Source organism: Sceloporus undulatus, chromosome 4 (assembly GCF_019175285.1).
Source record: "Sceloporus undulatus isolate JIND9_A2432 ecotype Alabama chromosome 4, SceUnd_v1.1, whole genome shotgun sequence".
In the NCBI taxonomy this organism is placed as follows: Eukaryota; Metazoa; Chordata; class Lepidosauria; order Squamata; family Phrynosomatidae; genus Sceloporus; species Sceloporus undulatus.
In genome coordinates, this window is record NC_056525.1 from 225,205,073 (window position 1) to 225,219,032 (window position 13,960).

Sequence of the window (13,960 nt, forward strand, 5' to 3'; positions counted from 1 at the left end):
TCAACTTTCTAACTGCTCCTCACACATTATTTTATATTATGAAATATAAAATATCTCTGCATAGATAGGATTGATTCATTTTAAAGATTTTTTAAAAAAAAGATTGGAAAGGAATATTTAAGGCTGCTTTCACAATGCTGGATTAATGTAGTTTGATGCTGCTTTAACTGCCATTGTTTCATCTTACACAGTCCTTGGATTTGTTGTTTGTTGTGGCACCAGAGCTCTTTGACAGAGAAGATTAAATATCTTACAACTACAAATCCCAGAAATATATAGCATTGAGCCATGGCAGTTAAAGCAGTGCCAAACAATTAATTCTGCATTGTAGATGTAGCTGTAAATGGTAAAAACAACTGTACTTTGGATTTTGTAATCGATGTTGCGCCACAGACAAACAAACATGATGATGATGAATTGTACTTTGGAACATGAGAAGATCAGACCAAAAAACTTTCTAGTCCACAGTCATGTCTCCCACTGTAGCCAATGAGATGCCTATTGGAAATCACAAACAGAACATGAGAAAGATTGTTCAAACTTGCAGGTGTTCCTGCTAGTATTTTGATCCATGAGGCAGAATATAGCCAGTATGAGTAGTAGTCAGTGATAGGTTTATCCTACAGAATTTTACTAATTTCTTTAAAAACCATCTAAATTGGTGACTGCCACCAGACATTTTAGAAGCAAATTCTTCTTTTTAATTATGCAGTGCATCTGTTAGGACCAACTAAAGAATTGTAAAGAAATGAGCAAACTTTGGAAGTTATCAGTATTATTTTAGAAATAAAGTATTTCAACAGCGCCTAATTTGGTGAAAGTTTTTATAACATTACCAGCCTGAGAACCCTGGAGAAGAATGTAACAGATTATTTCCCCATATTTTTCAGGTTAATTTGGATACACTCCTAAGATATTACTTTTCCTGACCTCTCTTTGATATCACAGATTCAGATTCAGCTGCAAAAATAACTGAGAAATTTTTTTTTGTGCACCTAAGCTTTTCTGAGGGGCACTTTAGAGAAATGATGCAGGAAATACATATATCATACTGTGTGTAAGAGTCATAGTGATATGACAGATAGACATATCTACCAGCTCTCTAATGGTACAATAATAACAATGATTTGATTTACTACAGAGGACTCTTCAACTGAGTGCTCTGAGTGAAAGGCCATCCATCCTGTTTGTAGACTCTGCAGGGCACAAGGCACCATTCCTGCTAGGTTATCAACCTGGTTTGAAGAACTAGCTGATAACTGCATTTTGCTTAATTTAGCCTTTGCTCCTTCTTACTTCCCCAGTTAACAGAGACAAGCTGACACTCATAATGTTTTTAAAAAGAAAATACATATGGGGAAATGCCATTCACTGATGTTAATCCATTATCTAGGGCTTCCACATGGACTGTATTGCCCTGTGACTTTTTTTCCTAATTGTTGCATCATCAAAGAGAGTTACTTTGATAATGGGGTGCCATGTGGAGCATAAAAAAGGATTACAAGAAAGGATTTAAAAGGCGGCTCCAAGAAGGTTTAAGAGCGAAGAGGGAATTTCATTTGTATAGGAAGTTGAAAGGCAAAGTAGGCTTTCATAGAGTGTAGGAGAAAATGAATGGTAAGAAGAGGATTGAAATTGCTTAAACAGACTTTCAAAGGGCCGTCATATTGCTGATGTGTAACACTTAAGGAAAAGCATACATTCTATTTAGAAGGAAATGTTTCCATAATTCATATGCTTTTCTAGGCTTGCATTTAGTTAACACCTTGGCCCTCCATCTTCAAATCCAAGGCCAGCTGTCAAAGACAGGAAGTGACATGTTTTAGGCATCTTTCTCTGATAGATACAATGAAGTTTAAGCCTGTTTGTTTATATTAGTATCCCAGTCTATTTTGAAAACTCGGTCTAGGTACTAGGAAGATGTAAGAATGGGTGCATCTCTTTTCAGTTTAGTTACTGCTTATACAGAAGATGAGAAAATAGAGAGAGGTAGCTCAAAGAAGGGACAGCAAAAAAAGGTAATACTTTCAGGTTGCATCGGTTATGCTCACATTAAGCCTTATTGCTTTATGCCAGCTTTAGAACATTTTATACATACCTCCCTGTTGTTAAGATATTCAGGAAGACATGATGCCTGTGTTTTACATAGACTGTGCCTTTACAGTGAGTCATCCAAGGGTAAATTGTATTCAGCTAAGGAAATTAACTGCTTTATGATCTCAGCAGGAATCCATGCTAAATATTCATTCTCTACAACAAACATTTCTTCTGATGTAATAGACTTGGCCTGGCCACAGTTCTCAACATTTATTGCTGCTTGCACTGTTGTTGTTTTATATTGGTTTTTTTTTTTAATCAAGCAAAGATGAGCAGAAGCACCTAGCTGAAGAATATCAAGGATGGATGAAAATGTTAAAACTATTTCTTTGAGTCCTGCTTCCATAATCCAAAGATATCAGGTTTATTGCCTGCTGTTTGCAAGGATTCCATAGCAGCTGGGCAGCAGGATTATAATGTGTCACAGTACTTGTCTATTTTGCCTAGTAGTCTTCACTCTGACTGGCAGAAGCCCTCATAGTCTTCCTCATCAGATGCTACCTGATCTTTTTAATTGTATCTGCTCAAAGACAAATTTGATAACTTCTGCATTCAGCGTAGTTGCTCTCCCACTCAGCAGTGGTTGTTCTCCAATTCCTCTTTTGTTTATTCGTACGTTTTATTATTCATACATAGAAAAGCACACAGAATTTATAGAAGGGATTGGTTATGACCAGTCAAATAGTCATGGGAAAGGGGAATGGAGATTGACCTGGTACTTTCAGAGTTTCAGAACTACCATAGCTCCCATGCAACACAGAGCAATTGTGAGCGAAGCAACAATATCAAGAAAAAGGAAAAGAGATTCCACCTCAACATTAAGAGGAACTTCCTGACAGTAAGGGCTGTTCGACAGTGGAACAAACTTGCTCGGAGTGTAGTGGAGTCTCCTTCCTTGGAGGTCTTCAAGCAGAGGCTGGATGGCCATCTGTCGGGGATGCTTTGATTGGGATTTCCTGCATGGCAGGGGGTTGGACTGGATGGCCCTTGTGGTCTCTTCCAACTCTATGATTCTATGATTCTAAGAGCAGATTTGGTGCTCTTGAGATCTTTTTAAAAATAACATTTGTGGAAAATAACATCATTAGAACAGCCGCAGCCAGAATATTGTTCATAGCAAAAGGTTTGCCAATTATCCCACAAAGCTGCTAGAGGTATCTTTTTTTAACCACTTGCACAATGAGGAACAGAGTGGTCTGTTTGTCCATAAAGACCTTCCAAAAAGACCTTATAAGAGAGACATATGGGACCTCCAATTCCATTATGTGCAGTTTTGAGTGAAGAGGCAGAAGAAGCCTTGCCTCAAAGATTAATTCTTTCTATCCCAGATACAAACCTGTTTTCAGCATTCTGTTACTTCATCAAACTTAGCCTGTCACAAATGGAATAGTTGTTGTTGTTGTTGTTGTTGTTGTTGTTGTTGTTGTATTTATTTGTATTCCACTCTTTTCCCAGAACTGGGACCCAGAACAGCTCACAATATTAAAAGAAAATATTAAAAGTACTTACATGAGGAGGAGATACTGAGGATGAGCACAGTATCTTCAGTCACTCTGTCCACATTATTATTCCATATCCTCCAACTATCCTGATTTGGCCCAGACAATCCCAATTAATCTTCTGTCATCCCCCATTTCAGTGGGTTTTAAAATTCCCCAGAAACACAGAATCACAGAGTTGGAAGAGACCACAAGGGCCATCCAGTCCAATCCCCTGCCATCCAGGAAATCTAAATGAAAGCATCCCTGACGGATGGCCATCCAACCTCTGCTTAAAGACCTCCAAAGAAAGACTCCACCACACTCCGAGGGAGTGTGTTTCACTGTCGGACAGCCCTTACTGTCAGGAAGTTCCTCCTAATCTTGAGGAGGAATCTCTTTTCCTGGAGCTTGCATCCATTACTCTGGGTCCTAGTCTCCGGATCAGCAGAAAACAAGTTAGCTCACTCCTCAATATGACATCCCGTCGAGTATTTAAACAGGGCTATTATATCACCTCTTAACCTTCTCTTCTCCGCTAAACATCCCCAGCTCCCTGAGTCTTTCCTCATAGGGCATGGTTTTCAGACCTTCACCATTTTAGTCGCCCTCCTTTGGGACACGCTCCAGTTTCTCAATGTCCTTCTTAAATTGTGGTGCCCAGAACTGGACACAATATTCCAGGTGGGGCCTGACCAGAGCAGAATATAGTGGCACTATTACTTCCCTTGATCTAGACATTATACTTCTATTGATGCAGCCTTGAATCGCATTGGCCTTGTTAGCTGCCGCATCGCAATGTTGACTCATGTTCAGTTTGTGGTCTACTTGGACTCCTAGATCCCTATCACACGTAGTCTCGTTCAGCCAGATGTCAACCATCCTATAACTGTACATTTCATTTTTCCGCCCCTAAGTGCAGTACCTTACATTTCTCTGTGTTGAAATTCAACAATTTGAAAATTGGCCCAGCTTTCTAGTCTATTCAGGTCATTTTGAATTTTGATCCTGTCCTCTGGGGTATTAGCTACTACTCCTAGTTTGGTGTCATTTGGCGTCCCCAGTCTCCCTCTACTCCTCCAACCTTCGCCCTTTGTTTTCAGCTTACACCATTTGCTGAAAATGAGTTCAACAAGCAAAAGTCATTTTCTCTCGATTAATCCAGGATGAAGAGGAGGGTAAAATCTTGTCCTTCCCTGTAGGCTCAAAGAAAAAGTAAACTGCTGCAGCCTGTCCTAGCTTGTGTGTTCTTATTTATGCTCTGATGTTGCTTGGACACATATGTCCCAATTTTCATCTTTGAGAAGTTGGTGGGTATGCTTTTCCTGTTTTTGTCCCTACCACATCCCACAGGTTGGAGAGGCAAATGTCTACAACAGGGACCCATCTTGATTAATGGAGAATCTACCCCCCCCCCCCCAACATGTGGAATGGTGCTAGGTATGATAAAGAAAGTTGTCTAATACAAACCATAGTAGATAATGCCTAGAGAAGACTAAGGACATTTATTTGTCATTGTATTTCCTACATTTGTGTCTCAACTAGCCTCAAAAAGCTTAAGGTTGGGTGCATGATCCTTTTTCCCAAGTCATTCTTCATAGCAACTCTGAGAATTATTTACTGATCCAGGATGGGTCAGTAAATTTCACAGTTGCATGTACAGTGGGCCCTTATTATCTACTGGGGTTTGGTTCCAAAAAATCCATGGATGCTCAATTAAATGCAATGGCATAGCACAATAGTATCCCTTATAGAAAATGGCAAAATCAAAGTTGGCTATTTGGAATTTATACTTTAAAAAAATATTTTCAAGCTGTAGATGCTTGAATCCATGGATTAACAATCCGTGAATAAGGAGAGCCAACTGTAGTATTTAATTTGACTCTCCCCAATTCTACTCTGAAACTAAGCCCTTCATGAAGATCACAAGATCTCATTTCTGTTTATGCGAATAATGCTAACAATGCAGTTTGTATTTATTCTAATATAGCAAACTCCATAAGAACAGTTTTGTGTGCAAATTTAAATGGGTCTACAGTAAAAATATGATAATTAGGCCAAAGGGACCCATGGACACTGTCACCATCAGAACCATCCTTCTTATGTTATTAAATTCATCTATTATATCCAGATAATCTTTCTTTCACAAAGATGACGAAGATACTAAGAATGATTGTCCTTTGTGATAGACTTTCATCTGGTATTTCCCGTCACCTTGGAATTTAGAGGAATACCAGTTCTCAGATTTGCTTTTTGTGATAGACTTTCATCTAGTATTTCCCGTCACCTTGGAATTTAGAGGAATACCAGTTCTCAGATTTGCTTTTTGTGATAGACTTTCATCTAGTATTTCCCGTCACCTTGGAATTTAGAGGAATACCAGTTCTCGGATTTGCTTTTTGTTTTTGTTTAAGACACCCCTTTGCTATCACCCTTCAGATCTATATGAATCACTTCTGAAAGCTTAACTGAAATGACATACTTAATCTAAGATTTTGGTCTAATCCTCCATTTTGATCTTGGTTTGTCCCTTCTGCTTCCTAAATTATTCCTCTTCTATCTAGTCAGTTCTGGATTTATTCATATAGCGAAGACAATAGCAAAATTTATATACGGCAAGAGGGTGCTGTTGATCTTGGGTCTTGCTTGTGGCTTCCCATAGGAAACTGGCAGGCCACTATGTGAAAGAAATCCTGGAAACTGAAGACTTTTGATTTGATCCAGCATGATTCTTATGTTCATCCTTCTGAAAGATTTAGTGCACATGGCAAAGGTGGCATTTTATTAGATACCTCTAGAAGATTGCTGATACAGAACTTTTAAAAGCAGCACACTCTCAACCAGTAGACTTGCTCATTATTGTGAAGGCAGTGCAATAATTTAATATACCATGCTTGCTTTTTTCCTCCCAGATGACTAAAAGAACAACTAAGTAGCAATTAATCTTTGCAAGCAAGCAACAATGCCAGCAAAGAAGAAATTAATTTACACTATTCAGTCCTTGCGCAAAAAGCAATAACAGAATGTGAAAATAGAAAACTCAGGACTACATTGGCATTAGATGTTTATACGGGAAAGATTTGTTTTATTCTTGATAAGCTTCTAAGACTGTTAGCATTCTATTTGTCAAAAGTGACACTAGAAAAATAGCACAGCTTGAGATCATAACCTGTGATTGGAATTTAAGAAATCAGAGATGTGGGTGATGAACACAGTTACAATATTTTAAATCAGAGGTACTAGCCTCAGAAAGAAATGTTGGTGCTTGCTAAAAGTCCAGCTCTAAGGAAATGCAAGTTTTACAAGACTTGACATCTTTACCATTTGGATTAAAATCTGAGCAGGAGAAAACATGCTCACTCAATTTTATTAAATATATAACTGAGCCTTATCATGCTGTAAGATTAAATAGGGTCAGGTTTGGGAACCTGTGGCCTACCAGATGTTTTGGACTTCAGTTGCCATCAGCCTCAGCTAACATGCCCAAGGTTCAGAAATCTGGAGGGGCCATAGATTCCCAGACTTGCAACAGGGAGAAATTAAAACCTTACAGGGGTTAAAACTGAGGATATGGGGAAAATTGAATTCCCCCAGAGGATTACCTGCATCTTTTACCAGCCCTCATGGATGTATATCATTTGTTTGAATTAAAACGAGCCATTAAAAGGAGGCAGTGGCCTTGTCCCACCTCCCTGACATTTCTGCCATACTGCAGAAACAAATTAGTTTGACACTACTGTACTTTAATGTCCATGCTATGGAATTCTGGGATCTGTAGTTTGGTGGGTCACCAGAACTCTCTGACAGGGAAGGCTAGATATTTCACAAAACTAAAAATCCCACAATTGCATAGCATTGAGTCATGCCAGTTAAAACAGTGTCACACTGCTTTATTTCTGCAGTGTGAATGCACCCAATTTCTTTAAAGTCTTTTCCTCTGTCCCCCTCCCCCAGCAAATGAAATAATGGAACAAATATCTCTTCTAATAAGTATAAGTATTTATATGAAGAGGTTACTGATTCCTCACAGGGGGTAAGATAAATTTTCTGAGCCCTCAATTTGGATAAGAAAAGCTGGGGAAATTAATTTTGGACTTCACCTTCCAGAATCCCCAGATGGCTAAGAGATTCTGAGAGTTGTACTGAGAGTTTTTCCAACTCCTGGAAAAATAAACCAGGTTATTTCCTCCTCCTCCTCCCTACACACCCCCTACCTATCAAATTCTCATCAGTTTGATCCTACTTTAATGTCCATGCTATCCGTATTTGAAACCAAAAATGGTGAGGTTAACTTCATCTTTAACTAATTAAGGTGTTGAAAATTAAAGCTACCATTAAAAGAAATTATTGGAACAGAACAGAACACAGCATTTTATGAGCCCCTTAATAATAATGGATAAATCGCATTTTATCCACACCTTCACTTATTCATTATTCCTTTTTCCATGAGGACAAAAACTTGGGGAAGCAATTACTGCTGTATTTGAATGAATATGAATAACCAGCACTTGGAGAGCTCCTCTAATTCCTTGTACTGCAGGTACCTAATTGCTAATCAAATCCAAATGTCTTAAAATGAATAATTTCCTCTTTTTATGCCCTTTATGTTCCCTTGTTTAATACTTACAAGAAAAAGGAGACACTCTTTCCATTCTGCAAAAAAAGGAAAAAAGAGTGCAAGCTCAAACTTTCTTTTATATTTCCCTGTTTATATTCTCTAAGATTGTCAAACTTAATGAATTGAAGGCATAGGACAACAACAACGACAATGTTTTAGTTGTTGCTGTCTTTAAACTATTGTAAGATGCCTTGGGGTGCATCTAAACTGTAGAAATAATGCAGTTTGACACTACTTTTAGCTTCATCTTATGGAATCCTGGAATTGGTAGTTTTACAAGGTCTTTAGCCTTCTCTGTCAAAGAGTGCTGGTGCCTCACAGAACTACAAATCCCAGGGTTCTGGGATGGAGCCATGCAGCTAAAGACATGTCAAATCTCATTATTTCTACAGTGCAGGTGCACCCCTGGAACCCATCTAGAGAGAAAAGTAGAATATAAGGGTAGATAGATAGATAGCACAATTCTGCAGGCACTGGGAACACTGGCAGTTTTACAGAAAAATCAGAATTTGGTGTACTGTACATGTCCCAGTCTCAGGGGAAATTGTCTTTTCATGACAAGAAAATAGTTTTTCAATCTGCTTTTCTTTTCTGTCCCTAAACTGTTGGATATTTAATACAAGATATTTCAAAATGTGTTTCAATAGCAGGGGCTGTCCTGTTTTCATCTCGTGCGATTAAAACTATAACAAAGTTAAGTACTAAAACTATAACAAAGTTTTCACCTCTTGCTATTAAAACTATAACAAACTTAGCAAATCTCTTGCTATTTAAACTATGACAAAGTTAAAACTATGATATAACAAAGAATCATTTTTTCTTCAGTACCGTTAGCCTCATAACAACAAATGCATCTCCCTTAAGGAAAGATTCTTTGGCATTTTTAAACTACAAATAATCTGGCTCACTGATTGATGCTCCTTCTGTCTGGCTTGGGAAGAATTCACCAATCCATCTAACAAAGTGGAATAATTCTAACCTAGGCACACTTTTCATTGAAGAGTGGACCTGTATTGTAGTCTTTCTAATCCAGGAGATTGCTACCTGCGTGGCAGCAAACTCTTCCCCAGATTTAAACCACTTATAGTCTGATTTTTGTACACAAAAAGTGGCTGGAAGTAAAAACAAACAAAACAATTTCTTAGCAACACCAACGAAATAATTGGTTTCAGGATTTGTTTTGTCCCAGACGATGTAACACATTGGGTTAAATAAAAGGAGAAACAAAATTGGTCCAGGAAAAGAGACAAAAATAGAAAGCAAAAAGATCCTATGAGAAAAATCACTCCAATAAATCTGGGGATATTTGTCATTGGGCTGCTTTTGTCTTCACTAGCAGAAAATATTGGGATAAAAATCTCCCACTGGGATTAGAAGGAAATGCCTCCTAATATAAGCAAACAAATTAATTTCATTCACATTTCTTCTGGAACTACATCCGGAATTTTCTTTTGTGTTTCCTCCTGTTCTTATGTGCCTTCAAGTAATTTATGACTAATTGTGCTCCAAAGAGAACATATCATGGGTTTTTCTGGGCAACACAATCGCCTTCCTCTGAGGTTCAGAGTGTATGATTTACCCAGGGCCACCCAGTAGTAGGTTTCCATGGGTGACCAGGGATTTGAACCCTGGCCTCTCAGAGTCTTAGTCTAACACTCAATCCACCACACCATGATGGCTCTTTCTTTTGTGTATATTTGTGTACATATATATCCTCCCTCCCTCCCTCCCTCCCTCCCTCCCTCCCTCCCTCTCTCTCTCTCTCTCTCTTTTAATATATATATATATATATGAATGATGTTGGGATATTAAGAGATACCTCCCCCAGTGAACTCTGCAACCAGACAAGAGTTTCTTTGTCACACTTCCCAGTGGGAAAGATAGCCAGCCACATTCCCCTGCAGCCCAGCTCACTATCTGAATTGCAATGAAAATAAGTTTAGGGTCCTCCCAACTTCAGACATAGAATGAGAAGCAGACAAGAGCCACAGGTATCAACCACCGACCATCACAAAGTCTGTTTGGGTGAACAGTTGTGATTGAGCCATACTGTGATGTCTCTTTTTTTTTTTTTTCTTTTTTCTAGCATGACAGCTCTTCCTTCCTGCCTTGATATTTTGCAGACAAGTGACAAGGCTGAAATTCATCACCACTTGGGTCAGCCACCAAACAACATTAACATTTTCAAGAGATGATGAGCTTGATTTCACCCATTTCTTGTGGAATGGTGATAAATAATAAAACAGTGGTGCTTTCATTGCCTTAGAAGAAAGACAGACCTGAGACATTTTGCTGCTGGAGGCAAATAATGGAACACTTCCCTCCTTTTCCATGTACAAAAGCTAACCAGTTTGGCAGCTGAATCTTATTCGAAACTTGGGAAGAGATTGCATTCTGCACTGCACAGCAGATTAACTTGCTCCCCATTCCTGTATCTGTGAATTGAGGTGGCTGCCTTGCTCTGCCTAGTGATCATGTGGTCTCACCTTTGATGTTCCTTTAAACATCTCTGGAGGGGAATATTCCATTTCTTTGCAACAACAGAACCCACAATTTAAATGGAAGCTAAGGCTTGAGGTAAAGACAATGGATTAAAATGCACTGATGTACCAAACCTTGGTTTTAGTGATGGTGATATTTCAAAAAGAAAGCATGTGGTTCGTTTCCTCTTGCAGAAACAGAATGCCGCTGTCATTGATTTGCTATGAAAGAAGGGCATAGAAAGCCCTAGTATTAATTTACTGTTTCCAACAATACATACATAATTGTTGTTATCATCTACAGATTGGGCAGTCCACTAACCTTTTCTTTAAAAAAAAAAATAGAATGATGCATTGCCTTGCTAACTGAACACCCTAGCAGGTGGTTCTGGGCAGCAAGGGCAAAGTTTACACTGTATCAAGAGATATCACCATTTAATAACCATAAAAATATCCCATTTTTATTCATATTAACAGCTGTTTCCAATTGATTTTGCATGTGCAATTTTCTGCAGCCACAAAATATTAACTGCATGTGTATACAATAAATGCCATGTATGCCTAAATGGGTCGGATGTGATTGCTGTGCAACAGATGTTTTCCCATCAGCTTAATTATGTTCTCCAGTATTCCCTTTCTCCAGTTTAACTCTAGGGTGTTAAACATGCACTGCATCCTAGTGAAAGCACTGTGGTGAATGAAGTCACAGCTTTCTAGAAAATAGTTATACAAAAGTAGCATTTGGCTAGGGGATCAAGGCTAATGTCCCTTATTTCATCAAAAGCCTGGGGATTTATTAACAGTTAGGTTGGAGATTCCTCATATTTGGCTTACAATACTGCATGCCCAGTGTTCAGAGTGCCAATTTTGGGTTGGCCAGCATTAGAATGTATGGTTGCCTGCTGAGAAAAATGGTTGGGGAATTTGTGGAGAAAGTTGCTTATATTTGCTCAGACCTTGATGCCCCAGTTATTGCAGAGTCTAGGGAATTGACCAGTGTGACATCGGAATCAGTTTTCTTGGAACTTCAGTTGTACCACAATGAAGTGGACAAAGAACTTGAATCAGTCTAATGTCTAATTGAAAATTGTTACGGAATTACACATGGTGGAATTTTGCTAAGATAACAATGAAGTAAATCATATTAGAATTCCATCCAGAGAATTCTCATTCTAGAAATCTGTAAAGTCCTGTATAATATACTTATTTAGACTGCTTTACACCAGAGTAGAATCCTGCAAACTGGGAATTTTCCATTTTTTTAACATAATGAGGAGTCTATAAAGGTCTATAGTACCTAAAGGTCTATAGTAAAATGAATCCAAATTGCTAATCCTGGAACATCATCTTGCCTTCTCAGTTATGCATAATTTTAGCATTTTGTTATATTTATTTTCTTTAAAAGCAATTTTCCAAACTGGGGTGGCTTTGTTTGCTTTTTTGGGAGAGGAAATTTGGACCAACTTTTTTGTCAGTATACAGATAGATAGACAACCCAAGAGATACATGAGTATATGCAGTTAGACTCTTGATCCATTTAGCCCATTCTTTTCTATACTGATCCATAGTGATTACATGATGCCTCAAGCAGAGAGACTTTTGCTGTCTTCTTCTGTCACCTGAGATCCTTTTAAGTGGACATGGTAGGGAATTAACTGAGAGTGTTCCTTGCCTAATATTTTTTTCCCAGTCTAGCCTGTTATAGATCTCAAAGTAATTATAATAATAGAAAGTCACTAGAAAAACTGAACCAAAAAGTTTGAATGGGGGAGGGGGGGGGGGGGGGGGGAGAAGATATTTTGTTGTTTTAGTAGGACTCAGGTATATTGACAATATCTTTTCATAAAATGAGAGTCAGCTAGATGTCTAAATTTTGGCCAAGCACTCTGAAGGACCAGGGTTCAAATCCTGCCCTCGGACATTGGATGACCTTGTGAAAGTTGTGCTTTCTCAGCCTCAGAGAAAAGCAGTGACAATAAATCTCGCTAAGAAAACCACGTGATAGGTTTCCTTAAGGGTGCCATAAATCATAAATGACTTGAGGCCACACAACAACAAGAAGTATGGTAGCATCTCTTGAGCTCTAAGAACTGAAAATGTAGTTCATTTTCCATACTGTTGAGCATCCATCTGGAGCCTTTTGGATAATCTGTAGAGTATGCTAGTACTGTATCTCACAACTGATGTGATGCCTGTTAACCAGGTCACAGATCTTCTTTCCAGTGTAGTTGATAGTGAAGATGTATGTTTAAAGAAACAGCCATTATGTTGATCTGCAGAGTCTTCTGATTGCTTTTCAGTGCCCACACATATCTTCCCTATAATCCTAATGAAAACATTATATCTTCTGCATCACCTCTGCATACTGGGTGAAGCTAAGGACCTTATCACATGGGGAAAATCGGGGGGTGGGGGTGGGATTTTAAATAGTGATTATCCTCTGCAAAATGCAATATTGCAATTAAAAATTTCACACACATTGCTATTTGTTGCTTTTATTGCCTGTTTAATAGTGACGTCGTATGAAAATCTTAATTGCGATAACACATTTGGCATGGGATAATCACTGTTTAATCTCCCAATTTTGCCTAATTTCCCATGTGTGATAAGGTCCTAGATCACTTAGCCATGGCCTGGATATTAAAATATATTATATCAAATTTTTTAGGCTAAAGAAAAAGTCCCAGTCTATTGATATTTCTGGATCAGGCTATGAACCTCTGGCACCAGCAGCACAACATGCAATGCAACCAACTAAACCAGCACCTGTTACCAATACAACTACTTCTGAAGAGGAGCAGAACAACACTGCAAATACTCAAAGGCGCAATCCACGAAGGGGTGAGCTGAAGAGATACTACACCATAGGTGAGTTAATAAACTATCTTTTAACTTCAAAAGATCTAATATGTTGCATTGAGGGGAAGCTCATGTTCTGAAACAGTCAAATAGACATTCATTAGTATCTCAGATACTAAGTTACAGTCGTGGATTTCTGCCTTGGAATTTTTTCACATTTGCTGTCAGCATTAGAAGATGGTGATTTCAGTAGGAGATATGCATGTATCTTTTTTAAGCTACAGCATCCAGATTAATATTTTATCCTGTTTCCATTAAGTTTTTATTCTTGTTCCCATTGTTGTCCTTGCTTTTGAAAGGTTAGCTAAAAAGTTTTCCTTTAAGGCAGTGTAATTTTTGAAGAGCAAATTTTGTTTTGGGGTTGTTTTTTCTTCCCTTCCTCTCTCTCTCTCTCTCTCAAATTAAAAACATTTTATTTTCATACTCCA

The 13,960-nt window shown here is 38.3% G+C and overlaps 1 protein-coding gene across 1 annotated transcript in view; it reads left to right on the forward strand.

Moving 5' to 3' along the window:
- Window positions 1–13,960, forward strand: part of OXR1 (oxidation resistance 1) — a 268,660-nt gene that overhangs the window by 106,764 nt on the left and 147,936 nt on the right. Inside the window, 1 exon segment of the mRNA XM_042462436.1 lies at window positions 13,342–13,541. Within this exon segment, the coding sequence (XP_042318370.1) occupies window positions 13,342–13,541 (200 nt within the window).